The 26,717-nt window shown below is 37.1% G+C and overlaps 6 protein-coding genes across 7 annotated transcripts; 3 read left to right on the forward strand and 3 right to left on the reverse strand.

The window, feature by feature from the left end:
• The first annotated feature begins 1,508 nt into the window (after positions 1-1,508).
• LOC141831952 (transcription factor RAX2-like) lies at positions 1,509-2,581 on the forward strand. The gene is made up of 3 exons (XM_074719395.1): positions 1,509-1,703; positions 1,777-1,906; positions 1,973-2,581. Exons 1-3 carry the CDS (start codon positions 1,568-1,570, stop codon positions 2,415-2,417), a joined length of 711 nt encoding a protein of 236 aa, XP_074575496.1. The 5' UTR covers positions 1,509-1,567; the 3' UTR covers positions 2,418-2,581.
• A 7,630-nt stretch (positions 2,582-10,211) lies between these two features.
• Positions 10,212-16,748, forward strand: LOC141832077 (clathrin interactor EPSIN 1-like). Of its 2 annotated transcripts, XR_012602092.1 has the most exons (13): positions 10,212-10,296; positions 10,384-10,462; positions 10,573-10,624; positions 11,087-11,166; positions 11,258-11,336; positions 11,411-11,494; positions 11,572-11,717; positions 11,799-12,044; positions 12,709-12,851; positions 13,588-13,781; positions 15,140-15,599; positions 16,220-16,596; positions 16,655-16,748. XR_012602092.1 is itself a non-coding variant. In XM_074719555.1 (12 exons), the coding sequence occupies exons 2-12, from the start codon at positions 10,422-10,424 to the stop codon at positions 16,441-16,443; spliced, it is 1,749 nt and encodes a 582-aa protein (XP_074575656.1). In that variant the 5' UTR covers positions 10,212-10,296; positions 10,384-10,421; the 3' UTR covers positions 16,444-16,686. The 2 variants fall into 2 exon arrangements, 1 of the variants encoding a protein (XP_074575656.1); XM_074719555.1 differs by having other exon boundaries at positions 16,220-16,686.
• Positions 16,749-17,181: 433 nt separating this feature from the next.
• LOC141832078 (uncharacterized) lies at positions 17,182-17,750 on the reverse strand. The gene is made up of 2 exons (XM_074719556.1): positions 17,588-17,750; positions 17,182-17,503 (listed from the first exon to the last, which is right to left on the reverse strand). The coding sequence occupies exons 1-2, from the start codon at positions 17,695-17,697 to the stop codon at positions 17,308-17,310; spliced, it is 306 nt and encodes a 101-aa protein (XP_074575657.1). The 5' UTR covers positions 17,698-17,750; the 3' UTR covers positions 17,182-17,307.
• Positions 17,751-19,062: 1,312 nt separating this feature from the next.
• LOC141831838 (profilin-like) lies at positions 19,063-19,678 on the forward strand. Its single transcript, XM_074719241.1, has 3 exons — positions 19,063-19,185; positions 19,307-19,444; positions 19,544-19,678. Exons 1-3 carry the CDS (start codon positions 19,063-19,065, stop codon positions 19,676-19,678), a joined length of 396 nt encoding a protein of 131 aa, XP_074575342.1.
• A 1,070-nt stretch (positions 19,679-20,748) lies between these two features.
• Positions 20,749-22,625, reverse strand: LOC141831983 (mannan endo-1,4-beta-mannosidase 2-like). Its single transcript, XM_074719436.1, has 5 exons — positions 22,175-22,625; positions 21,918-22,115; positions 21,724-21,846; positions 21,445-21,659; positions 20,749-21,355 (listed from the first exon to the last, which is right to left on the reverse strand). Exons 1-5 carry the CDS (start codon positions 22,550-22,552, stop codon positions 20,977-20,979), a joined length of 1,293 nt encoding a protein of 430 aa, XP_074575537.1. The 5' UTR covers positions 22,553-22,625; the 3' UTR covers positions 20,749-20,976.
• A 1,785-nt stretch (positions 22,626-24,410) lies between these two features.
• Positions 24,411-24,901, reverse strand: LOC141832437 (rapid alkalinization factor-like). Its single transcript, XM_074719940.1, has one exon. It carries the CDS (start codon positions 24,899-24,901, stop codon positions 24,512-24,514), a length of 390 nt encoding a protein of 129 aa, XP_074576041.1. The 3' UTR covers positions 24,411-24,511.
• Positions 24,902-26,717: the final 1,816 nt, after the last annotated feature.

A 26,717-nucleotide genomic window follows, 5' to 3' on the forward strand; every position in this document is an offset into this window, starting at 1 on the left:
GTCAGAATTTCTTAACCATCAAGGTTGCAAATCGTCGATGTTCAAAGTGTATAATTTGGATTTCGGATTGGGGAGGCCGTCAAGAAGGTGGAGATAACGTCGATCACAAAGACTTGATGTTGAAACATAAATTTTGCAATGGCAATGGCGAAGAGCAGGAAGGAAATAGAAGGTCAAATATATATTATTTGTGGAGATCGGGCTAGTGAGGCCCAAGGCGGAGATGCAACTATTTGAGAAGCACTTCAATGATGGCGACGTGGCGGATGAGGCCCTCGGTGATGTCCACCCGGGAGTGCAGGTAGTGGACGCACATGTAACATGTTGGCCAGGTTGGGCGACATCACCACCCTACAGATGCAGCATAAAACTGTGCCTATCGTCTGTGCCGGCATGAACATGCCCGATTGCTCCATCAGCGGCTCGACCTAGTTTGTTTGGTATCGAAGAAGAAGAAGCGGAAATATTATGGTGTTACTGTTGTCGCATTTTTGTATTTTCTATTTTCAATGATAATTTCTATTTTCTATGAAAAATAATATTTTATTATTTTTATTTTCTTAAAAAATGACTTTTCATTTTTTTCAGAATGAAATTGAAAAATATAAAGCAAACAACAACTTCTAAAAAAAATAAAAATAAAAATAAAAAATATCAAATCAAACGCCCCATTATTTTCTCTTTATTTTGTTGTCTAATTAGACGACTAATTGTTTATACACAAAGTCAAGATAGTGATTTTTCTCATGATCAATAACATCCATTCATCTTATTTTTTAAAAATTAAATTATTTTAATAATTTTTCAACCGTCAAAATCAATAAAAATATATTATTTGGGCAAAATGATCAATAACATCCATTCATCTTATTTTTAAAAAATTAAATTATTTTAATAATTTTTCAACCGTCAAAATCAATAAGAGTATTTATATTATTTGGGCAAAATTAAAAGAGCCACCTATATTTTCATTCTCATAAAAAAGATATTCCATTTTAAAAAAAATTAAAAAGACACCTCCATATAATAATTTTAATTAAAATCATTTAAAGTATGACAATTTGATTAAACTATTCTAATAATATTTGATTAAACTATACCATTTTTAATTAATATTTAAATGATTTTAATAATTATTAAAATCATTTAAAGTAATCTTTAGCCATTTAAATAAAAGTATTTTAAAATATAAAATAGTTTTTAAATAAGATGTGTTTTAATGATAATGAGGATGATAATAGGCATGATAATAATTTTTTACCATCTTATTTTATTGTTTTAATTGTTTAAAAAATAAGATATATTTCAACTTGCGGTGCACGTATATTGTCTCCATCGCAGCCTTGTCGCCATCATCCATCTGATCGGACGGCCCATGATTCCTCGCTAGAAAACTGAACATGGGAGCTTGCAGCGAATCCCAATCTCCAGGAAAAAACCCATTTAAAAACAAAACCCTCTCGGTCTTCTTATTCGTGTCTTCTTCCTCTTTATAACAGACGCGCAGAGAAGCTTCCTTCTTCGTCTGCTCCACTTCCTCTTCATCGATCTCTTTCTCTCTCGTTCGATGGGAAGATCTCCGTGCTGCGACAAGGCTAACGTCAAGCGGGGGCCGTGGTCTCCGGAGGAGGACGCCGCCCTCAAGAGTTACATCGAGAAGAACGGCGCCGGAGGCAACTGGATCACTTTGCCCCAAAGAGCAGGTCATTTGACACGAAACAGATAAGGCTTTCCATGAATCCTTCGATCGTTTCAGTTGATCCATAAGGAATGCAGGTCTCAAGCGATGCGGCAAGAGCTGCCGGCTGAGATGGCTCAACTACCTCCGCCCCGACATCAAGCACGGCGGATTCACGGAGGAGGAGGACAACATCATTTTCGCTCTCTACGATCGAATCGGAAGCAGGTTTGAATAAATTTACTGGAATTAGGGATCCAGGTTGGTCTTGCCTAATCGGCGATCGTTGATCAGGTGGTCTGCGATTGCTTCCCACTTGGTGGGGCGAACGGACAACGATGTGAAGAACCACTGGAACACCAAGCTCAAGAAGAAGCTGCTCATGGCGAAAACCAACTCTAACACTCTCCGTGCTCGATCACCCGCCTCATCTACTCCCATCCTCGCTTCGCCCATCAAAAACGAAGCTTTCGGTGCAGCGGACTTCAGCTTCGCCAACGCTATGCCTCTTCCACCCAGCCACCCGTTTCCATTCCCTGAGATGAGCCTCGTCGAGCAGGTGGTGTCCCCGTCGGAGGAAGCCTCGGTGGCTTCGTCGTCCGATGAGCTGTTCCTCTCGGCGCTCGGGCTAGGAGACGCCGGCGACTTTTTCCTCGGCGGCTATACCTATGGCTACCAGGAAAGCGTTCCAATTCCAGGGCACCCAGGAGCACTGCACCAGGGCCTCACTTACTCGTAATTAACAAAGCCATGAGACAGCGAGAACGACAGAACCCACTGACAATAGAGTAGAAAACTAGCAGTTGCTGTGATTACTAGTGCCTTTGATTGTTGTTCTAATCCCCTGTTCTTCATCACCAGTTACTCCAAACTTAAATTAAAAATCTGTGTTTTGTGCAATAATGTGGAGACTTGATCTTGGTCAGCAAGGCACACCTCTTTGGTTGCCTGCTGCTGACACAGTGGCCACAGACCATGAGAATTGCATGGGTGGTGGAATGGCAGTTCCTAAGCTGATGCTAGCCGGCCATCAGGTCTTTCTCGCTGCACCAAGATTCCCTCGCCATGCTTACTGTTTCTTTTGTTAATTTCTCAATGAGCCAGGTTTATGCAGCCATCCATTGCTCAGACTGCAGATAAGCCTACCTAAAGCTGCTGCTGTCGATTGTTATAATAAAGTACCAGCTAAAGTTTTCCTCCTTTGGCGGTTCGAATGGGACAGACTATCAGCTCAGAGGAAGGGCTTATCTTTCTTCCATGATGGTGGACTTTGGTGCTCTGTAATTGCATTAAAGTGCCACAACCATTTCGTTTTCAAACATGACTTTAATTATAAGGAAAAGAGTGACGCTGTTGATTGTTGAATTGTCACCTTTTTTCTTTTCTGATCATTGTTCAAAAGTTTTCTTAGGCCAAGCTTCCTTGCTGGGAGGAAAGGGAGAAGAGTGGAGAACAGATCGGAGGAGGCGAAGATGAGGTATTACTTGAACCTCTAAACAGGATTTAGTATCAATGCACGTTTTTGCCATGTTCATTTTGAGGTCTCTAAGCATCCAAAGTCAGAATTGACTGCATGCTTATGATCTGTATGCCCATAAAAAAAAACATATGAATGGCCTTGCAACTTGCAGGAGATCATATTATACTCTCTCTTTTGTACAAAATTTGTGTTGTTTAAAGCAAATCTCAATAGATAACTGATCTTGCTTGTGGCTGTCTTATTGCATTTGTCCATTCTCAAATTCTTGGACAGATTAAGCTCTTCAACTGCTGCATTATTCTCCTTGTCCAGTTCTCCATAACCAATAGTAGCAGCCAATATTCTTCTGGTCTGTGCATTTTATCTAGCAACGCATCATAATAGAAACTGGACTAAGTCAACTTGGGAAGGCACTAACTATTGGAAGTAAAAGAAAAATGGACAAATATTAAAAGGGCACCTTAAATTATATAAATTATAAAATAAACTTTCCTTTAAAAAAAATTCAAAAGAATACCTCATCAACTATTTTATCTCCAAAATATCCCTTATTCAATGTTATTGTAGCACCTATCGATAATTATTATGATATTTTCTTTACTTCCAGAGTTATTGTATTTCTCTATAACTTATTATAATATGTAAAAGCTACTAAGTTGGTGTTATAATTATTTTAAAATAATTTTTTATTATAAATGTAATAGTAAATGGATGCCATTATGCCATTATGTGTAACTCTTGGTGCATTATATTCTAGCATTAATATGAGAAATTTAATTTCATATTAATACTCATTAATTTTTGTTCTTGTATTAGTCCTATAAATAGGACATGTATGAAGCATTGTAGAGATGCACCATTGAGACAAGCAATAAGAATTTCTCTCCTTTGCTCTCTATTAGTCTTTGTCTTGTTCGTTTATAACACGTTATCAGCACGAAGCTCTCGTTTCCGAAGCAAAGGTCAAGGCTCCCTCCTCGTCCGTGATAGCCAAGTTTCATGCCTCATTTGTGAAAGTCAAGTCCATCGAGGTTGACAACGGTATTCTTGAAAACTTTCAATCTTGTTCATTTTTATCTCATCATTTAGTTTCTATTATAGTCATCATGTCGAACCTCACGAAATTGGAGTTCACGGCCCTTGACATCACTGGAAAGAATTACCTTTCATGGATTCTAGATGCTGAAATTCATCTTGCCGCTAATGGTCTTGGAAATACCATCAAAAATCAAAACACCACATCTGACCAAGATAAGGCCAAAGCAATGATTTTCCTTCGTCGTCATCTTCACGAAGGTTTAAAAATTGAATATCTCACCGTGAAAGATCCATTGGTCCTATGGAACAATTTAAAAGAAAGGTATGATCATTTGAAAACGATCATTCTTCCAAAAGCTCAATTTGAATGGCTACATTTGCGCCTTCAAGATTTCAAATCGGTGAGTGAATATAATTCGGCATTATTTCGGATTACTTCTCAACTCAAATTATGTGGAGAAACTATTACTGATGGAGATATGTTAGAGAAAACATTCTCCACTTTTCATGCATCGAATGTGCTCCTGCAGCAGCAGTATCGTGCAAAAGGATTTGAGAAGTATTCTGAATTGATTTCATGTCTATTATTGGCCGAACAAAATAATGAACTTTTGTTGAAGAATCATGAAGCTCGTCCAACCGGATCGACTCCATTCCCTGAAGTGAATGTGACATCATCTAATTATGAAGGACAACATCGTGGTCGTGGCCGTCGTGCCCGTGGAAATGGACGTGGACGTGGGTATGGTCGTGGACGTGGTGGTGGTGGTCGACACTATTTTCGCAACAATTCCCCCCAATATATGGAGAAAGGGAAGAACAACAAAGAGATGTATGATGATAAAAAGGATCAAATCAATAAGACCATAGAGAACAAATGCTATCGTTGCGGCATGAAGGGTCATTGGTCACGTACCTGTCGTACGCCAAAGCATTTTATCGATCTTTATCAAGCATCGTTAAAAGGAAAAGGGACCATCGAGACCAACTTTGTTTCCAATGGCAGAAAAATGATAATGGAGACCAACTCGACTTCGGCTTCCGGTGATGATAAAATAACTTTTGGTATTGATGATTTCTCCCAATTTGATGAAGCCGATTTTCTTGTCGAGCATGAAAATAACAATGATGTCATTTGATATTTATGTTTTCTTTATAATGTTTAATGAAATTCCATGATTACATAGTTCTTATTTATATTTTCGCATATTTTGAGTAATTAATTTTATTAATCAAGTTCATTCAAATACTTAAAATAATTTTAATAATATCATGAACTCCCTCTTGATAAGAAAGATGTACCTTAACCACCAACTCGATATTTAGTTTGATGTTGTGTTTGTATTGTTCATGTTTATTTTTATCTTAATATTTTATTTTATTTTATCTCATGAAGAAAATGGAGGTTCCCGGAAGCGAATACTCGACGAATGAAAAATGTAGTTGTCTCGTAGACAGTGCCTCAACACATACCATTTTGAAAAGCAAGAAATTTTTTACCTTCTTGGTGATGAATGAAACATGCGTGAATACAATATCAGGTAGTTCCAAAATTATTGAAGGCTCCGGAAGAGCAAATATTATATTACCCAGAGGAACAAATATTTATATTGATAATGCATTGTATTCGTCCAAGTCTCAAAGAAATTTATTGAGTTTTAAAGATATCCGCAGAAATGGATATCACATTGAGACTTCAAATGAAGGCAATAAAGAATTTTTATCTATCACAAGTATCATCTTGGGTAAAAAATGTTTCTTAGAAAAATTACCCGCAGTTTCCTCTGGACTATATTTCACAAACATAAGTGTTGGCGAAGTACATGTCGTTACAAACCAGAAGTTTGTCGATCAACATAGTTTTATTACATGGCATGATAGATTGGGACATCCTGGAGCTATTATGATGCGAAGAATAATTAATCATTCATGTGGGCATTCACTGAAAAACCAGAAGATTTTTCTACCCAATGAATTTTCTTGTGCTGCTTGTTCACAAGGGAAGTTAATAATAAGGCCATCACCATCTAAAATCAGGGCTGAACCCTTGAAATTTCTTGAAAGAATACAAGGTGATATATGTGGGCCTATTCATCCACCATGTGGACCATTCAGATATTTTATGGTCTTAATTGACGCATCAACAAGATGGTCACATGTGTGTTTATTATCAACTCGTAATCAAGCATTTGCAAGATTGCTTGCGCAAATTATCAAATTACGAGCTCACTTCCCGGATTATTCAATTAAATCTATTCGTCTTGATAATGCTGGAGAATTTACTTCCCAAGCTTTTAATAATTATTGTATGTCAATTGGGATAAGTGTTGAACATCCAGTAGCACATGTTCACACACAAAATGGTCTTGCAGAGTCATTGATAAAACGTCTTCAACTAATTGCAAGACCGTTGCTTATGAAAACGAAACTTCCGATACAAGCTTGGGGACATGCTATTTTACACGCGGCAGCATTAATTCGTATCAGACCTACACATTATAATGAGGTCTCCCCTTTGGAAATGGTTTATGGTCAGGAACCAAATATTTCCCATCTTAGAATTTTTGGCTGTGCGGTATATGTGCCAATTGCTCCACCACAACGCACAAAGATGGGACCCCAAAGGAGATTGGGGATATATGTTGGATATGAATCACCGTCTATAATTAAATATCTTGAGCCATTGACGGGTGATTTATTCACGGCACGGTTTGCCGATTGTCATTTTGATGAAATGATATTTCCAACATTAAAAGGGGAAAATAAGCAGTTGGAAAAAGAAATAAACTGGCGTGAGTTATCATTAGCTCATTATGATCCTCGTACAAAGCAATCTGAACTCGAAGTTCAGAAAATTATTCACTTGCAAAATTTAGCAAATCAATTGCCAGATGTTTTTACTGACCCTAAGAAAGTTACGAAGTCTTATATTCCAGCTGCAAATGCTCCAATTAGAATTGATGTTCCTGAAGGGCAACCCATTATTGCTAACGAGCCTAATGTGCAAGTGAAGCGTGGTAGACCAGTCGGTTCCAAAGATAAAAATCCTCGAAAAAGAAAGGAAGTAAAGGCTCAAATTGAGGAAACAATTACTCCAGAAGAGCATCCAGTCATTGAGAAAATGATTAAAGAAGAATCACAGGTACCTGAAAATGAAGAGATCTCTATAAACTATGTTTTGACTGGGAAAAGATGGAATCGAGATGAAATCGACGTCGATGAAAATTTTGCATATGCTATAGCATGCGATATTGTTAATGAAGACGAGGATTTTGAACCATATGCTAAGTCGATATTGTAATGAAGACGAGGATCTTGAACCAAAGTCTGTAGAAGAATGCAGACGGAGAAATGATTGGCCAAAATGGAAAGATGCGATTGAAGCTGAATTAAAATCGCTCGCAAAGCATAAAGTTTTTGGACCTGTCGTCCGTACCCCTGAAGGTGTTAAACCGATCGGTTATAAATGGGTATTTGTAAGAAAAAGAAATGAGAAAAATGAAATTGTCAGATATAAGGCACGTCTTGTAGCCCAGGGATTCTCGCAGAGACCTGGTATTGATTATGAGGAGACATATTCTCCTGTGGTGGATGCAACAACATTTAGATTTCTGATAAGTTTATCAATCCACGAGAAATTGCAGATGAGATTGATGGATGTCGTTACGGCATATTTATATGGCTCTCTTGAGAACAACATATACATAAAACTCCCTGAAGGATTTAAAATGCCAGAAGCATGTAATTCAGATCGTCGAGACCTTTACTCGGTTAAATTATGTAGATCTCTATACGGATTGAAACAATCTGGACGTATGTGGTATAAACGTCTCAGTGAATATTTGTTAAAGAATGGATTTCAAAATGATCCAATATGTTCATGTGTGTTTATTAAGAGATCTGGATCACAATTTGTAATAATTGCAATTTATGTAGACGATCTGAATATTATTGGATCAACAGATGAACTATCTGAAACAGTTGATTATCTCAAGAAAGAATTTGAGATGAAAGATCTCGGGAAAACAAAATTATGTCTTGGCTTGCAAATTGAGCATTTAGAGAATGGAATTTTTGTCCACCAATCTGCTTATATATCAAGAGTGTTAAAGAGATTTTTTATGGATAAAGCACATCCCTTGAGTTGTCCAATGATCGTGAGATCGCTTGATGTAAATAAAGATCCATTTCGACCTCGTATGAATGATGAAGAACTACTTGGTCCTGAAGTACCATATCTTAGTGCTATTGGAGCGCTAATGTATCTGGCTAGTCATACTAGACCTGATATATCATTTGCAGTAAATTTATTAGCGAGATATAGTTCTTCACCAACAAAGAGACATTGGAATGGAGTTAAGCATATTTTTCGGTACCTTCAAGGTACTATGGACATGGGATTATATTATCCATATGTACGTGAAGCTAAATTGATTGGATACGCAGATGCAGGATATTTATCTGATCCTCATAATGGTAGATCTCAAACGGGTTATGTATTCACATATGGTGGTACAGCTATATCTTGGAGATCTATGAAACAAACAATTACCGCCACATCTTCAAATCATTCCGAGATCATAGCAATTCATGAAGCAAGTCGAGAATGTGTATGGTTGAGATCAATTATACATCACATTCGAGAGTCATGTGGTTTATCCGTGAATAAGAATTCTCCAACAATTTTATATGAGGATAATGCTGCTTGCATTGCACAATTAAAGGGAGGATATATTAAAGGCGATAGAACGAAACACATATCACCAAAATTCTTTTTCACTCATGATCTCCAGAAAAAAGGTGATATTGATGTTCATCAAATTCGTTCATCAGATAATCTAGCAGATCTATTTACAAAAGCATTGCCTACTACGACCTTTAAAAGGTTAGTGTATAAAATTGGCATGCGGAGACTCGAAAGTTTAAAGTGATGTTACAAAGAGGGGGAGTTTACATACTGCACTCTTTTTTCCTTCACCATGGTTTTTTCCCACTGGGTTTTCCTGGTAAGGTTTTTAATGAGACAGTATATAAATGGCATCCAAGGGGGAGTATTATAAATGTAATAGTAAATGGATGCCATTATGCCATTATGTGTAACTCTTGGTGCATTATATTCTAGCATTAATATGAGAAATTTAATTTCATATTAATACTCATTAATTTTTGTTCTTGTATTAGTCCTATAAATAGGACATGTATGAAGCATTGTAGAGATGCACCATTGAGACAAGCAATAAGAATTTCTCTCCTTTGCTCTCTATTAGTCTTTGTCTTGTTCGTTTATAACAATTGACCCTATCATACAAGATTAATCAATGAAGTTTAACAAGGGCTCTCGGAACATGATTGAATTGGTTACAATGAGATAGACTTGCTAAAGTAGATGTAACTCACCGTATTAGCCAAATGTAATTTTTCGATTTACTTGCTCATATATAATCATGGAACCGACTATGTGAGGCCGTTGGGTAGTGGATTCCACGTTGCTAAAGTGATTGTCACAATCCTATTATTTTTTCATATACATATATATATAAAAGATATTCAATTTATATTAATTAATTCTATATAGATAATATATTTTATATAAAATATACATTTAATATATTATTATTTGGATTTATATATAATTTTTTTTATAAATAATAATTGATAAAAATATAATTGAAAATTTATAAAATTAATATATATATATTAAACAATGAATTCTTACTATCATTCATGAATGATAAATAAATGTATATCATAATTAATAAATTATTTTTTTTATTGATAGTGATAGTAACATACTCAATTAAGTCGCTTCCAATTAAGTCGATTAATTTTTATATTTTATTAATTTAATAATGATTTTTGTATTTTATAAAATACTTTTATTTTTTAAAAAAATAAAAAATAAAGAGGAGGGAGCCGCTTCCAACGTCAGGAAAAGGAACTCCCTCCCGACGACCGTCTGATCTGTGATGATTACACCACCTCGCCTTCTCCATCGTAACAAATAAATAAAAGAATTAATATCTCTCTCTCTCTCTTCCCCGCTGCGTCTCCGGCGAACCTTCACCGCCGATCGCCGGCCTTTCTTCCTTACCTTGAGACGGTAATGCTGAAAGGATTGCCTCTTTTCTCTATTAATCTTGGAGTTACGTTAATCCGTAACTGGAACTTAGCTCTTTTGTAATCGTAGACTCCAGATCGAGATCTCTTTCTTCGTCTTATCCGGCCATGGATTTCATGAAGGTCCTTGATCAAACGGTTCGAGAGATGTGAGCATCGTTGGGATCGCCTTCAATAATCTCTTATCGTTTGAGATCTGTAGCTTGAGATGTCTTTTGTCGTTTTCCGTCTCCTAATGCTCTTGTTGATTTTGTTGCAGAAAAAGAGAGGTCAATCTAAAAGTGCTCAAGGTTCCCGAGATTGAACAGAAGGTGGTCTTCTTCTTCCAGATCTGAATTGTTTGGATCCTGCCCTGTGTTTCTGTCGGGTTCTTTTTAGGGAACAATGGGGGTCTTAGTTTTGTCCGATCTTGATATCCGATGAGAACATTTTATTCACCTGATTAAAAACGGGATTTTTTTTTTTGACAAATTCGATTGGAACAAGCTTGAGTTGGTACCCATGTTCCTTCTGAAGTTTGATATTCTGAAATTGTTATCGATCTTATATTACACCTTGCGTTGGAAAGATAGAGAGCGTGGTTTTCTAGATGTAAGAATTATTATTACCTGCTAGTTGTTTGTCCTAGACATTTTAAGTGAACACTTGCTCGACTGCTAGTTGACTAAGTTATAGTGACTTAAAAATGTTCCATTATATCCTAATCTTCATACTTGTTATCCTACTAGTTTTTATGCTTGCTTGTCTTGGTTTAACAAATGGGCAATGTGTAGGTTCTTGATGCCACCAATGATGAACCTTGGGGTCCTCATGGAACTGCTTTATCAGAGATTGCTCATGCAACAAAAAAATTGTAATTTTCAATCAACTCAGTTCTTTTATTCTTAATTAGTCTAATATTTTAAAAGATCAATTCCACTGATGTTCTTTTAACTTTTCTGCAGCACTGAATGTCAGATGATTATGGGTGTGCTCTGGTCAAGGTTATCTGATACAGGACCAAACTGGCGCCACGTATATAAGGTGGTTCTTCAAAATGTTTATTTAATTGAAACTCCAGTTTCTAACTTATTCTAGTATTTGAGACTTGCTCACAGGCACTTACTGTGATTGAGTACTTGATGGCCAATGGATCAGAACGTGCAGTTGATGATATTCTCGAACATTCTTTTCAAATATCTGTATGTCAATTTCTAAAGTGAAAGTCAGCATTATTTTCTGCCTATATTTCTTCACAATCCATATCATATTTATGAAGGCGCTTTCGAGTTTTGAGTATGTTGAGCCTAATGGGAAGGATGTTGGAATCAATGTAAGAAAGAAAGTTGAGACTATATTAGCTCTATTAAATGACAGGGAAAAAATACAGGCACTAAGAGACAAAGCCGCATCAAATCGAGATAAGTAAGGCTTTGTTTGACTGATTACTTAATTCGGTGGTGTTAAAGCCGATGCCCTTATATTTCACATAAATACAACATTTAGGTATGTTGGCTTGTCATCAAAAGGAATCTCCTATAAATCAAGTTCAGCCGCATATAGCAGTAGCAGCTATGGAAGTGGTTATGGAAGTAGGTCTAGGGAAGTTGACTCCTTTAGTGATAGCTATAAAGAGGGAGAACATGGAAAAGAAAGTAAATGGAAGAATGATAAAAAATATGATCAAAATTCAGAAAATGTTGCTGAAAATGAAGGCATCAAATCGAAGAAGCTGGTGCCACTTCATTCTAGGTACAGAAAAGATAAATTTGTTGTCTCTGTTTCTTCTCAATTTAAAGTAGCAATTTTTTTTCTTTGTTTCAGATAAATTTGTCTAATTGTAGCAATGGTGTGCAAGTATCTTGGTATTTTTGGATTAACTTATTTTTTTTCTATTTATAATGATTTGTTGTACCTGTATTTATTTTATCCTCTCTAGTAAATCCAGACATCTAACTTACGATTATTGTGAATGTTAATTTAACCTTTTATAGGTGTTGGATCCTAATATCTTAATATTCCTATCCATAAGCAATGACGACCATACCACAATATTGTAAAACTTTCCTTCTCCTAAGATAAAATGAAAAATAATAAATCTCGACTTAGCTTATAAACTTAGTCTACCTTTATTATAAAGAATACATATCAAATCTATAAAGTTTATAAATTTTGAAAGCATTTACCTCATTCTCCCCACTGAAAGAAACTCAATTAAAGAGGTCAGCATCTTCATTCTGTCGACGCCATTGCTTGAGTTGATGATATTGAATTGGTAGTCAGTTATTATTTTTTCTAGTTTGGCAAAAAAATGTAGTTGGTTGTTTCATGAGGTTGTTTATACTATGTTTACCATAAATTTTCATTCTTGTATTACTTTCTTTGATTCTTAATTATTTTCTCCCATTTTTTACAGGAACCAAGATTCTTCACCAAGAAGTTCCTTAAAGATATCAAACAAATCAGGTTCCATTCCATCTTCTAAAAGCACCACTGTCAAGTCCAAAAATGAGGATGATGATTTCGATGACTTTGATCCACGTGGATCTTCTTCAGCTGGTAAGTTCTCATGCCAGTATGTAATGCCTATAATAGTGCATTGACATGCTGAAATAGCAAGCTGTATGTTGTTCTACTACATTTTAATGAAAGTTATTAATCATTTTTTCTGGTGCTTCTCACGATGAGGGCATTCCAAAAATACATGTTCCTTTCTGCTGCAACTGATTTTATTTTCATCATAATCTTGCTCCTTAAATTTGTTGACATTTTTTAGATCCTGACAAGTTTGTAGGAGTATGTGTGCAAGGTCTGCTTGACAGATGCAAATTCATAGTTTGTCTAGACCGGAATGTCAATTAAAAGCAAAATTCAGGGACAAAAGCCAGAGTGTTTGACATTTTGATTGTCTAATGTTTTTCTAATGTAAAGGTAGTTTTTGGTATTCTATCTTTGTAATGACTAGTGATGGCTCATTTTCTATAAAAGTACTTCTAGCCTGATGTTAACCTTTTGTCACAAAGAAATTTGAATCACGCAGGCACTTAAATTTTTTTTTCAATAAGTTACACTTCCAATTCTATGCATATAAATTTTCTGATGATTATACTTTGCCCTTTATTAAAATGTATTTTTTGGACTAGTGCAACTTAATATGTGTAAAGGTGTTGATCAAGTAAATATTACTTTTCTACCTTTGAGATAAGTTATGAGAATAATTTTAGGAGCTCTCCTTTTATGAGCATTCATTAAAACTTTTCTGAAGTGTGCTTCTCACAATGGATTTGCTTTACAGGATCGGCTGCTACAGGGTCTAACCAAATGGATTTATTTGGAGAAAGTTTATTGGGTGACCTCATGGATACATCAGCATCTCTCCCACCAACAACTTCAATCGATGATACTGCAAACCATGAGGTTGACCTCTTTGCCGATGCAACTTTTCAATCAGCCCGACGTGCAGAAGCAAAACCATTTTCTCATGTTCAGGTTGGTTACTTGTTCCTTGTTTAAGATGTAATTTTTTTTTCAGTTAGTAAAATCTAGTAGATTTACCTATAAGATGTAATTCGTTTGATAATACATGATTCAAGAAAAAAAATTATTGACAGGTCGTATTGACTGATTGAGGTGACACTGCAATCACATTTATTACTACTTCCATGAGTGTGAATTGTATGTGAATAACATGCAACATTCCACGAAATTTTTATGACTTGGTAGGAGCACCAGAACTGAAAGTAACTACATTTTTGTTGTCTTTAGGAAATTTTATTAAGCCTGAATTTAGGTTGTGATACCATGAGCCCATGACCCAGTATCTGGACCAGGAGCACACTAAGGAGGACCTCTGGCATCATTACCTTCTAGCAAAAGGTCCTGGTTCAGATAGTTGCCTTCAAACCATCTTTTCTAAATATTCAGAATGGATGTTTAGTAACTGCACAAGACTAGTGCCATATCAGAAGCCCTACACTAACATATGTTTTAAACATTTCTACTACTTGGCATGGCGAGTCCTGAGGACATCACATGAGGATGAGTACTCATCTTCAACAAAGTGTCTTCCATCTCTTGTGGTGTTGAGTGACCAGCAGGCCCCGCATTTAGGTGTTTTTAAAATCCTGATTGACTTGTATACCGAAGTCTAGCTGTTAAGGGATGCAAAAATAGATACACATCACCTATGAATCCTCATGGTTCATCAATTAGCATTACTCTAACGTATGTTCTGCTGTAGAAATATCATTCTGTTGGATGGACAAGCATGTGAATCTCATAGCCAATAGACTATAGAATATCATGGACATTAGATTGCGAACCTGGTTTGTTGATCTATGGTCTTGAACATTACTTGATTTTTCAGTATGCACCCTATCAGTATACACCTAGTTTATTAGCAATTAACTAGTAGCCAGTATTTTGGCCATGTTAAGTTGAATTATGGTGATTTTATCTAATCACGTTTTTCCCCCTTTTTGTTTCAGTAATTACACTTAGCATTTTTTTTTTGTTGTTGTTGCTGCAATGTTATGCAATTGAGTGCCTTGCTTTGCTGGGCCAACCAAGTATCTGACCCCTACCTCCTCAGGTATCGCAAGGTCTTGGCACCTTGAAGAAACTAGAATCCCCATTAACACTGAAAAAGAATTGATAATATTGTGATCAAAGAAAATGCTCCATGATAGCAGTTGTTATCTTCATTAGTTGTGTGCACTAGAGAAATAAATATCTTCTTTTTTAAGATTAGCGAGCATATCCTTTGTTTCTTTCCATAGTAAGAGTTTACTTACTAAAGTAAGTTTCTAATTCACAATTTTAATTTCCAAATCCCATTGAAAATGCAGGGAAGTGATCTTTTTGACAGCCAGCAAGCCGTCCCTGTTGCATTTGATCCTACTGCAGACCCTTTTGCCGCACCTGACCCAGCTGTACCTTCAGAAACCAAGTCTCCTGAGCAACCCGATACTAAAAGCTTTGATCCCTTTGCTGCAATTCCAATTAATAATTTCAATGCTTCTGATCCCTTCGGGACTTTTGCTTCTCATGCTGAACCAGTAACTATGCAAAGTTCACAGAGTTCTACGAACAGTGGCAAGAACAATCTGGATGAGGACTCTATCTTTGGTGAATTTACTTCTCACAATGAACAAACAACTAGAGAATCTTCAAAAAGCAACATAAGCAACCTAAAAACTCCTCCAACATCATTGGCATCCACTGCTACGAAAGACAATTTTCAGGTCAAATCTGGTGTGTGGTCTGACTGCTTAAGCCGGGGACTTATTGATCTGAACATATCTGCTCGTAAGTGTCTCTTCCTTGTTTACTTGCTACTCTTGTTGGGAGAAGCATGGTAACGACCTTTGATTCTGATTACTTTATTACTCTTGTTGTGAGGATTGTTCATACTTTATTCTCAAGGCTCCAACTGCTTTGCTTCTCTGAACACACGCATGTCACAGGCGTTCATTTCTGCCAAAACATCTTTCATTAGGATACCAGAACATGCTTAAAATCTTTATTAGAAAGAATTCCTCAGGAAATTGCTAGATAATATAACTTTACTATTCATCAATAATTTTGTCTCTATGGCTAGATGCACATAGAAAAACCGCTATACATGAGTCTTTTTAATCCTTGCTTTGGCCAATGCTTTGTTAGCTATTGATCTCAATGATAAAAGATAGCCAGCCTATGTAGATTAATTTATTCACCTTTATATGCTTTTCATATTGTACGGTTTCCATGTCCCCATTGCTCGCCTGGCTCATCGAACACAACGTGCATGTGAGGTTCATCAACAACAGAGAGTGACCAAACATGTTTTGAAGAAGTGAACAAATTGAATACATAATCGACCATCATATTGGCAGTGTCATCGCCGCAGTTTTTAACTCTTGATCTGGCTTTTGCAATATGTACAGCCAAGAAAGTAAACTTAGCAGACATTGGCATTGTGGGAGGGCTCAATGATGCATCAATGGAAAAAGAAAAGACCCTACCAACAGCAGCATTTATGGGAAGAGCTATGAGTTCAAGTTCAGGTTCAGGGCTCGACTGGTCAGCCTGGTCTGGATTTTCTACGGCAACCGGCGTGGGTGGTATCAACTCAACGTTTGGGCAACACGAATTTGGAGGTTTCAAATGATATATATTTTTTCAACTTATATTGGTTTTCTTCTTGAGTAAATGTTGTTTGTGCTTGGATTGTTGCCACGTTAGAATCCAGATTGTTGCACTGTATTTCCATCTAATAACCATTGAGCCTGACTCTACTATGAGTCGCAAGCTTGACGATCAGGTATGTGATCCCAAACCCACAATAATGTCACAGTAGCTAATGCTGATAATGATTGCAGTGCTGTGGAACACCTTACCCTGTCACTTTGCACGCCACGCGTGGAACATAAATCATGTTAATGCGAGTTTGATCATCAGATAGTGATACCTTTTCATATGTATTTCATTTATTAATCTATCAAGATCACTGAAGAATAATACAGGAAGATCATAAATTTGAGGATCAGTATACTCCCATTCTTTAAGCTGAAATAACTAGTGAAAAACAACAATAACCGTGTGCCCATTTTCTTTAAGTTGACAGGAAACTGACTTCCTATACTTGCTTGGCTTGCTAATAACAATAGCTCAACTAGATTTCACCTATACTGATCGATTGAAAATGGGAAGGGTGCAATCTAGTTGGTTTACAAGAGCTAATTTTTGATGTGCCAAGCAGTCCTAACCAAAGCAAGTTGGCTCCCTACTGCTGGAGAAGACTCAATGCACTCCATTGAGAGGTTCATCAATGGCACCAGCTTCACTCGTCACAAAGTCTGTCCATCTTCTTTCAGATCACTCTTTGCAACCTTTCGAAGACACCGGATAAAGGGAAGAAATTGGCTTAAAAGCTATGATGAACAATACATTTCCGAACACTCGTTACAATCTTCCTCGATCACATTCACGATTAACATCTACACAACACTGATGATCTCTTCCTCTCTTCAGATCAAAGAATGGGTGGCCTGGCGTTATCACTAGCCAAGAACGAAGCACAGGAAGGAGCCCTGCAGGGACCGGGAGGCATCCTCTTGCAGCGACCTCTGACCTCCTTCTTGGGCAGGTCCTCTACGCTCCTCACAGCCGAGAGGCACGTGTACGACTGCGATTTCCCAGGGTAGTACTTGGACAGCCCTGATGATCTCCTGCATCCATAAAATTGGCGATCAGTATGATTGAGGCGTTAGAACGGAGGTGGTGGCCGGTGGTGTCGTGCTCGGTCGTCTCACCTGGCGAGTTTCTGCTGCTGAAGAAGATGTGCGCAGTCTTCGTCGGAGTCAGATTCGAAGAGGTCTTCTTCCTCACGGCGCCGCCTCTGCTCGATGCCTTCTCCGCCCATGGCCCTTCTTCGCGCTCGGCTCGCTCAGCTTGTCTGCCATGGCTTGGGGATGGCACTGGATTTATAGGGAGAGCTGTGATTTTAATGGAGATGGAGATGGGCCATGTTAGCAATAGCTTGGATGGGATCGATGGTCAACTTTGAGATGATAAAGATCGGCAATTTAGTATTTTAAAAAATATATATTAATAATAATATTATTATTAAGAAATCTAGTATGGATCACGCCGACACTGTGAGAATCTCTGACTGCCGACGGTTTCGTTCGGATCGATTCGCACATGGTTTCAGGCTGCCGCGTTAGATGGTCATCACCTGAAGAAATGAACTGACTGAGAAAGAGAAAAAGATTTAATCTTTTTCGAAGTCAAATCGAAGATTTTTTTACTTTTTTTTGCAATTGCTTTATGAGCAAATAAATTAAATATTCTTTTCGACTTGATATTTCTTCAAATAGCCGCTGTAATTGATTACTTATTGTTCTTCTTGCCGGCCATGTCGTTCAAATCCATGCAGCGTGTGATGTGAGGTAGGGCATGAAACGCGGCATCACTGAAAAAGGTGGCGGCTCAAAAGTCAACTTATGAATTTGATTTTTTTTATATAGTTTTTGTTTTTGTTTGTGATTTTTCTATTTGAATTTTATTCTGAATTGATGTACCAAATGAAAATGAAAGTTCCAAAATATCGAAATAAATTTAGGGGCTATCCAAGTCAAATTTGTCGACCAATTCAAATTTTGAACCTTACGAAAGGCTTGCAATGGGTTGTAAGTGGTAAGAGACTACTTAATTGGAACGTGGAATTCTAATCAATTGACTAACAAAAATGATGCACAATCAATTAGAAGGTTTTTCTAGTCGATTAAAGATATAATCATAGGAGTCTAGCATTCACATTTGAGTGATTCAATCATTTAAAGACGTCTAATTAGCTTGGTTAGTGAATATTAGAGAAGTTTTAAGCACTAAGGACTTAGAATACTCGACTCCCTCTAATTTTAGTAATTTATTTTTTTCTTTTTCTTTAATAATTGAAACAGCCTTGCAACTTTATTATGCATTTACATTACACATTTAGATTTTTTTTTCTAGTATTATCTATAAATTGTGAAGTTTTAAGTATTTTAGTTTTAGTTCCTTTTTTTATTTTACTTTGAATTATCTTTTGTTTTAATTTAAATTTTTTTATTTCTAATTAGCATGTAATTTTAAGGCAAATGTTCAATTTTGAGTGGTGGGTTAAAGCTTAAGATCCGCCCTCCCCTCCCTACCTCTCATGCCTCCTCTTCCTTTGCTCCCAAAGGAGTTTAAAAGGCAAACAACAAACAAGAATTGAGATAGTTATCGAGAGCAAAGAGAGACAATGTCGTGGCAAAGTTATGTCGATGAGCACTTGATGTGCGAGACCGAGGGTCACCATCTTACCGCGGCGGCAATCATGGGCTTAGACGGTAGCATTTGGGCTAAGAGTGTATCTTTTCCCGAGGTTTAATATCTTTTTTTTTCATCTCCTTCTTCTTAATAGTTCCCTTCTATTTTGTTCATCTCCTTTATTTATTTAAAAATTATAAACTATTTTAATATAATATTTTAATTATAAATTCTAGTTAAAATCGGAAGAGATTACCAACATAGTAAAAGACTTCGATGAGCCGGGAACACTAGCCCCCATTGGCTTATTCATAGCAGCAACAAAGTACATGGTCATTCAAGGAGAGCCCGGGGTCGTTATTCGTGGGAAGAAGGTACATTTTGTCGAACATAGTCTTTAATTAATTTAGATATGTTACCATATTAATTCTTGTTATTAAGGTTCTAAAGCAATCTTCTTTTCTTTGCGATAGGGAACAGGAGGTATTACTATTAAGAAGACCAATCAAGCACTGATTTTCGGCCTCTACGATGAGCCAATGACTCCGGGGCAATGCAACTTGGTCGTCGAGAGGCTCGGCGATTACCTTTCTGAACAAGGCCTGTAGTTCATGATCAACTCACACTGGCAACCTATATATGCTTTGCACCCCCTACTACAAATCATGAGATTTCCTTCATTAAATTCATTCTGAAATAAATTGTAGAGTACTAATTCGACTGACTAGACAAGAGCCTTGTGTTCGTGTTCTAGTATAGTCGACCTATTATTTTCCAAGTTATCCCCTTGTATCCTTCTTCGTTGTTGCGCAAATTCTTAACGAAGAATGAGATAAATTCTTGATCTCTATCTATTTCAAATTTTCAATGCTAATTACTAATGATGAACATTATTGTAGTAAAGATGGAATCTGCCATCCCTTTATATCCTTCTTCGTTGTTGCGCAAATTTTTAATGAAGAATGTGATGAATTCTCGATCTCTATCTATTTAAAATTTCAATGTTAATTACTAATGATGAATATTATTATAGCAAAGATGGAATTCGTCATCTCAGCAGTCAAGATTTGATCCGTGTCTATTGTAATAATATTTGTCTCACAGCAGTCAACTCAATCCTGCCTCAAGGGCAACGATGAACATTGTTGATCGACAAAAGAATAGTTCGAATAAGCCAAATAATGTTCTTTTTTTTAAAATAATAATGAACATTATTGTAGTAAAGATGAATACTATTGTAGTAAAGATGTAATTCGCCACCCCAATAATCTCATATGGTGGTCCCACGATTATATGTGAGGAAGTAAATTGAAAAGTTGTAGTTGATTATTGTGAAAAAGAGTATTTTTCTCAACTTTATCGAAATTTAATTCTTATCTATTATAATAATATCTATCTCACAGTAGTCAATTTAACTCTACCTTGTGGGCAACGATGAATATTGTTGATCGATAAAAGAATAGTTTGAACAAACTAAATAATATTCTTTTTTTAATATATATATATATATATACAATATTATATCAAATTCTTAAACCCGAAGGACTTGCAAATTAACCATCAATCAAGGAAAGATGTTGACCAGTAACACGCATTGACCGCCGACTGTGGCTTCGCATGGTTAGTGCCGGACAACGAGCCGCCAATCAAGGAGAGACGTTGACCTGTTCATGTGCTCGAGTTCTATGATTGGCCTCCACAATCATTCATTTTCAAAGTCAAACCAGAAGCACAAGTATTATCATATTAATTTGAGACCAAAAATTAAGGATGTGATCGAACAAATAGCAACTGTAATTTGAACGTATTCAACAGAAGATCCAAATAAAATTTTGCAGCTCTTTAGTTCATCTCCTTCTCTTGATTCACAAGAAGAGCTCTTAATTCTATATGCTTGTGTTGGTGCTTATGAACACAGTTTTCCCTTGCCATGACTGAGTTTCACGAGCCTGCACGACTGCTTCTTGATCAGTCTGTACAAGGAAGGTCTCTCCTCGGGGACGATAGCGAAATCATCCTTGTAGTCCTCCATGCCGGCGACCAAAAGCTGCCACACGATGGCTCCGGCGGCGGCCCTTCCTTCCTTGGCAGATCGGTATACGATGTCGAAGATGGACTTGTAGAACACATCGCGGTGGGCGTGATCGAAGTCCTTGTTCTTATCGGACAGGCCGAATTCGGCAAACAACACAGGCTTCTTCAGCTCCTCGTCGCCATCCTCGATGTGAGAGACCAACCACTTCGAGATGTACTTCATTTTCTGTTCTAGCCCTTTACCTACTTTCCTACAAAACAACAACATAACTCTGATTGAAGCATCAACAATGGAGGAAGAGGAATTGGCATGGCACTTGTTTGATGATCTACCACTAACCACTGGTCTGGATAGACATGAACTGAAGCGAAGTCGAGGTGCGATACTCTGGAGTTTCGGAGGAAGTCGGAGCCGAGTGTGCTAAACCATGGCGCAGGATTGACACCCAACTTCGCCGGAGGACTTACGGGGCCGTAAAATCCCTCGAGTCCTACGGTTAAGAGATGGTTTTTGTCGATCGATTTCACATACTCTGCCATTTCTTCAATCCATTCCTGAACATTTCAGATCATCAGTCCAGCCTCAAATCGTCTGCCATCAGTTCAGTCGAGAACTTACCTGAAGTGTGTCTCCAGATGCATCAGTCATGCATCTTGGTTCATTGATTAGCTCCCAAGCAAAAATTGTGGGATCGTCTTTATACTGAATGCCATTTAAGTGGTTCTTCCTTGTCAATACAACCTGAGGATGCATTGAGACAATCTTCTTCATTTCGAGTTATAGAACTAGCTAACTAGAGAAAGTAATCTAACCTTTATGTAAGCCTTGAAGTATCTTCGAATGGATGCATCGAAGAAGAAGGAATCATTTGAAGGACTGAGGCCAATTCCTTCATCCTGTGCCCATTTGACATACTGCGTCTTCCCACCGTAAGCCTCCAAGTTGTTGGCCAAGCAAAGCAGCAGCCGAATGCCGTGTCTTCTTGCCTCCACGATCACTCGATCCAATGCCTGGAATTCGAATTAGTACCGACAATTATGATCATTGATTCTTCAGCGTTAGAAGAAACCTTGAAGACGCGCTCGTTGAATCGACCAGGGGAGAGTTGGAGGGCGTTGTAGGTGCCGTCGTTGAAAGCCCAGGTCCTGCAGACTGTGAGCCCCATGGCGGCACCAGTCTGGAACATGGCTCTCACCCTGCGCCTGCTGAAATCCTCCACTGCCTGATCCATCAGCCAGTAGGAGTTCCAGCCATTGACGTAGAAGGCCTTCTCGTCCACTGCGAACTGCGTCCCATTCCTCCTCACAAAGGACCTCATCGTCTCAGGCTCTTCTACCCTGCCATGGATTCCCAGGTCCCAGTCGAGGTCCCCAAAGGACAAGTAGACGAAGGCAACACAGGAGGCGAGGCCGAGAACTGGGTACAGCACTCCATTGCCCGCCCTCATCCTGATGCCACTGAGCTGCTCCTGAAGATCTGGGACAAAACTATTGAGAGGGGAAAGGAATCTCTGGCTCGCGACTTTTTTAAAGGAGGAAGAAAAAGGAGAAAGTGGAAGGCTTGAACACGCCCAATTCTTCTAGGTGTCCACTCAGAGAAGCTCAAGTTGATGTCCCCCTGTGGTTCATTTGACTTCCGACATGGTCTACTAGTAGCAGTTATATGCTAGATTTGTCTGATTTCTTCATAAAAATCTCTGTTTTCTTCAGTATGATTTCTTCAGATTTGATCTTTGTTTGGTGTGGCTTCTTCTACCTAACCAATAAACCAAACTGCTCTGAATCTGAATAATCTGAATAAAGAACAGAAACTGGTACTTTCACTTGCAATCCAAGAAATGCTAGTTACTACTGCGTTGCTTTACCACATGAGATTCTGCTAGTGCAGGCGAGTAGGCGTGTGACGAATCAGCATCCTTGTCGCATAAAATATGGCAGGGGACCTGGAAAATGAATAGTGTATCAGTAGATTGAGTGCAGGAAAGGCTTTATCACATGCTGAAGAACCTTTCGTAGATGAGGGCTGAACTTTTGATGGATCCAAGATTGCATTCCCAATAAGTTCATATCTCACCGACAAAGAGAGCGACAGGAACATGAACATCTGGACTAATCAGCTGACCGACTTCTCATTTTACAGAGAAGAAATCATTTAGTTTCTTTCTGCCATGTTCTCTCGTTGATGCATGAATTTTGTTCATCCTTGTGGGCTTTTAAGTTGCTCGTTATGTTTCTTCTGGGCCAACCCAAATTGGTGACTTTATTTCTCTCTCTCTCTCTTTTTTATTTTGATTTTCAAATTCTCATCAGATGTTTCTTGATGAATTTTATTAGAAAGTCCAAAGATAAAGTCGATATTTTTTTAAGATGAGATAAAAATAAACTTTTTATATTCTCACCATTTCACTATGTATTATATATTATGCTTGTATTTAACATCAACTTTCCTCCAAATTTGATGGAATATCCAAGGACATCCGAGTTGAATGGAAGAGAATATAGAAAAAAAATTTCAATCTAATTAAATAATTTGATAATCGAGTATGAAGATTTTCTGATTCTGATATGAAAGCGAATCTAATAAAATCCTATATATATATATATATATATATATATAAAAAGTGGTGTTATTTTTTGAAATCTATTTTATGTTGATTTTCAAAATTGAATACTATAATAACATCATAATGATATTGATTTTAAAAAAAATATCACAATGATACACTGATTGACATTTACACTTGATTATCGAATGAAAAATAAATTGATAATTGTAACTTTTTGATTTACTTTCTTATAGATAAAATTAATAGTATAGAATTATATATTAGAGTGACAGATTCTATTTTTTGAAGAAAAATAAATTGATAGTTGAATGAAATAAAAAAATTATTAATATAGAAAATTAAAAATTAAATAGATATAATAAATAAGGATGAAAATTAAGAATATGAAATTGGACCCAAACTAAATCCACTGCTAATCTTTCATACGTCCACTCTAACCGATCAAGTCGACTAAGTCTAATCTAGTCTATGGATCTTACCACAGGGTCGGCCAAGATTCTTATGGGACACGTGGCGCAATGTAATTGGCGGATGATTTTGCTGTAATCTATCATCAATCCCACCAAATCTAAACAAATAACACCACTAAAATAATCGCATAAAGCTAATTAATAAATAAAAATAATCGCATGTGAGTGACTATCAAATCATAATAAAATATTCATCTTCTTCTTCGACACAGAATGAATAAATAATAACACATTATGCTTCGAAATTCAAATTAAATTAAGCAGCAGTATAATTATCGATGTATAAACACAAAAGACAAAAGATGACCCCCATTAATCCCGATCAACCAAAGAATTAATTAGATCGATGTAATTAAGCGTAAGTGCTGGTTTAATGCAGCATCCTAGCGCATCTGGTGATGACGGTGCATCCCCGGCGATAAGGATTGGCCTGCCGCTGGCGGCTGCAGTTGTAGTAGGACTGGCCGCGGCGGTCGCACGGCACGCGGTCTCTCTTCAGCGCGTCGTAGCTTATGTACCTCCCCCGGTTCGCGGCGAGGACTCGTCGGACGGAGTCCGACTCCATCTCTCCCTCCTCCTCCTCGTCGCCGACGCACTCGCCGACGCCGGCCTCGCACGTCGAGAGGCCGCCGTCGCCGGCTCCGCGGCTCCAGTCGCTCACCGAAATGGCGGTGGCTTCCGCGGCCGGCGACGGCGTCGGGTTGGAGAGGAGGAAGAGCGCGAAGAGGAGAGGGAGGGAGGTGATGAGCCGGAGAGCCATTGGGATAGAGAGGAGGAGGGGGATGCTGGTTTTAATTGGTAAGCATTTGAATCGGACGGCTATAAAGCGATCGTTCTTAATTAGCCATTTCTATATATGGACAACCTCTTCGCCGGAATAGGCTTTGTTAGGTATAAGATGGTTTTCCGCATAGAACGGTAATAATTAGTCGTATTAAGAGAGATTTTATTTATTAAAAAGATTATTCCAACTACTTCTATTAGAACGTCTTGAATCAAGTCAAGCCCGAATTCGAATGTCCAATCAAATCGACGTTAAATAAGGTCAGTCCTTATAGAAGACTTCAAGTCAATTCCTTCCTAATTGCATTCAAATATGGTTTGTCGAAATTAACGCTCTAATTCGACTGATAGTTGTTAAAACTTCCGTCACAAACGGATGTTATTATTGAAAGAAAGAGGTGTTCCTTTGAGAATCAAAGTCACCCTTTCACTTTCTATTTAAATGTAATCAATATTGTAACACTTAAACAAGCAATTCATTTTATTTACTATTCTCTAGTCTACTTATTTTCTCCGGTTATTTTAAGTCTCACTTGAATGTCAGAGTGACCTAATTGAATTCCAATTCAGTTGTCCTCCTAACATTTTCTTTAAGTCTTAAACCCATGTTAGAAGATCTCTCCTTACAATCTACTCATTTGAAGATTGACTCGATTAGTATCCAACCAATCAAAAATACTCAATCATGGCTACTTTGTTGAATCATCTCATCTTATGATCTCAGACTGAATAGTAACCCAACACCATTGATGTAAAGATATAAGAAGCTTTGTGATAAGCAAATATTAAATTATGACTATGACAACTCTATATATGCTCGTTAGATAAGGCAGTAGATAGACATACATATATATAATGTGGATGCATTAGACACGAATTAAGAGGACGTTAAATAGGAGATGGCTTGGAGGATTAGAGGATGACAAAGACATGGAGGAGGATAATTAAGTGATTTGTCTTTTAGCTTTATATTGTTTAATTTCATACATCAAAGAAGTCTCTACAATGTGATATATGTTCTTTAATTATCATATAAAAAACTAGTTCTATGTTTTGATTTTAGCATAAATGAAAGGTTAGCAATTAAAGAGTTGTCCCAAGAGTAAATTAACTATTGTATAATCGATATAATTCTACCTCTAACAATATGCGAAGTATGTATTAAACATCATAATGTAGACGGACATAATACGCATGCATAATAGACACACAAGGAGAAAGTTTTAAGTTAGTTCTATATCGTAATTTTAGCATAAATGATGATTAACAGTTAACTTTCTATATTATTTTAATACTAGATTACTCTATAATCTATATAATTCTACCTCTGACTATACGAAGTGTGTATCGAAAGTAAATTTCAACGTATTATAAGTTTAATTAAGGATGACAATGAATCATATTTAATCAGAGTTCATATCCTTTGTCCTCATTTCATCATGTATTCAATTTTCATCTACATCCTTACACACATTACACACATTAGAGGATGGATATTCATCCCTATCCATATACCTATCAGAGTATCAGATATCTTCTATACTAATAATTTTTTTATTTCATCTAATTATCATGATTCAATAAAAACATATTAAAATTAATATTATATTTAAAAAATATAATTCAATAAAAATAGAATAAATATTTGAGCAATGATATGCAACATGAAAAAATACAGTATGAAATCAACATGACACAGCATGCAGTGAGTCCCACATCCATGCAGTGGGACCCACAGACATGTAGTTGAGTGTGTCATGTTGATTTCATGCTGTATTTTTTATCATTTCTCT

This window comes from Curcuma longa, chromosome 7 (assembly GCF_044706935.1).
Source record: "Curcuma longa cultivar G26 ecotype Majalengka, Jawa Barat chromosome 7, ITB_CL_G26_1.1, whole genome shotgun sequence".
Taxonomy (NCBI): domain Eukaryota; kingdom Viridiplantae; phylum Streptophyta; class Magnoliopsida; order Zingiberales; family Zingiberaceae; genus Curcuma; species Curcuma longa.

Coding starts and splice junctions, on each gene's coding strand:
- LOC141831952 (XM_074719395.1), top strand. CDS start 1,568: ATGGGAAGATCTCCGTGCTGCGACAAGGCTAACGTCAAGCGGGGGCCG. Junction 1,704..1,776: donor CACTTTGCCCCAAAGAGCAG/GTCATTTGACAC, acceptor TAAGGAATGCAG/GTCTCAAGCGATGCGGCAAG. Junction 1,907..1,972: donor TACGATCGAATCGGAAGCAG/GTTTGAATAAAT, acceptor ATCGTTGATCAG/GTGGTCTGCGATTGCTTCCC.
- LOC141832077 (XM_074719555.1), top strand. CDS start 10,422: ATGGATTTCATGAAGGTCCTTGATCAAACGGTTCGAGAGAT. Junction 12,852..13,587: donor ACGTGGATCTTCTTCAGCTG/GTAAGTTCTCAT, acceptor TTTGCTTTACAG/GATCGGCTGCTACAGGGTCT. Junction 15,600..16,219: donor TGATCTGAACATATCTGCTC/GTAAGTGTCTCT, acceptor CAATATGTACAG/CCAAGAAAGTAAACTTAGCA.
- LOC141832078 (XM_074719556.1), bottom strand. CDS start 17,697: ATGGGCGGAGAAGGCATCGAGCAGAGGCGGCGCCGTGAGGAAGAAGAC. Junction 17,504..17,587: donor CAGCAGCAGAAACTCGCCAG/GTGAGACGACCG, acceptor TTATGGATGCAG/GAGATCATCAGGGCTGTCCA.
- LOC141831838 (XM_074719241.1), top strand. CDS start 19,063: ATGTCGTGGCAAAGTTATGTCGATGAGCACTTGATGTGCGAGACCGAG. Junction 19,186..19,306: donor AGAGTGTATCTTTTCCCGAG/GTTTAATATCTT, acceptor TATAAATTCTAG/TTAAAATCGGAAGAGATTAC. Junction 19,445..19,543: donor TCGTTATTCGTGGGAAGAAG/GTACATTTTGTC, acceptor TCTTTGCGATAG/GGAACAGGAGGTATTACTAT.
- LOC141831983 (XM_074719436.1), bottom strand. CDS start 22,552: ATGAGGGCGGGCAATGGAGTGCTGTACCCAGTTCTCGGCCTCGCCTCC. Junction 21,847..21,917: donor ACTTCAAGGCTTACATAAAG/GTTAGATTACTT, acceptor ATGCATCCTCAG/GTTGTATTGACAAGGAAGAA. Junction 21,660..21,723: donor CATCTGGAGACACACTTCAG/GTAAGTTCTCGA, acceptor TGAAATGTTCAG/GAATGGATTGAAGAAATGGC.
- LOC141832437 (XM_074719940.1), bottom strand. CDS start 24,901: ATGGCTCTCCGGCTCATCACCTCCCTCCCTCTCCTCTTCGCGCTCTTC.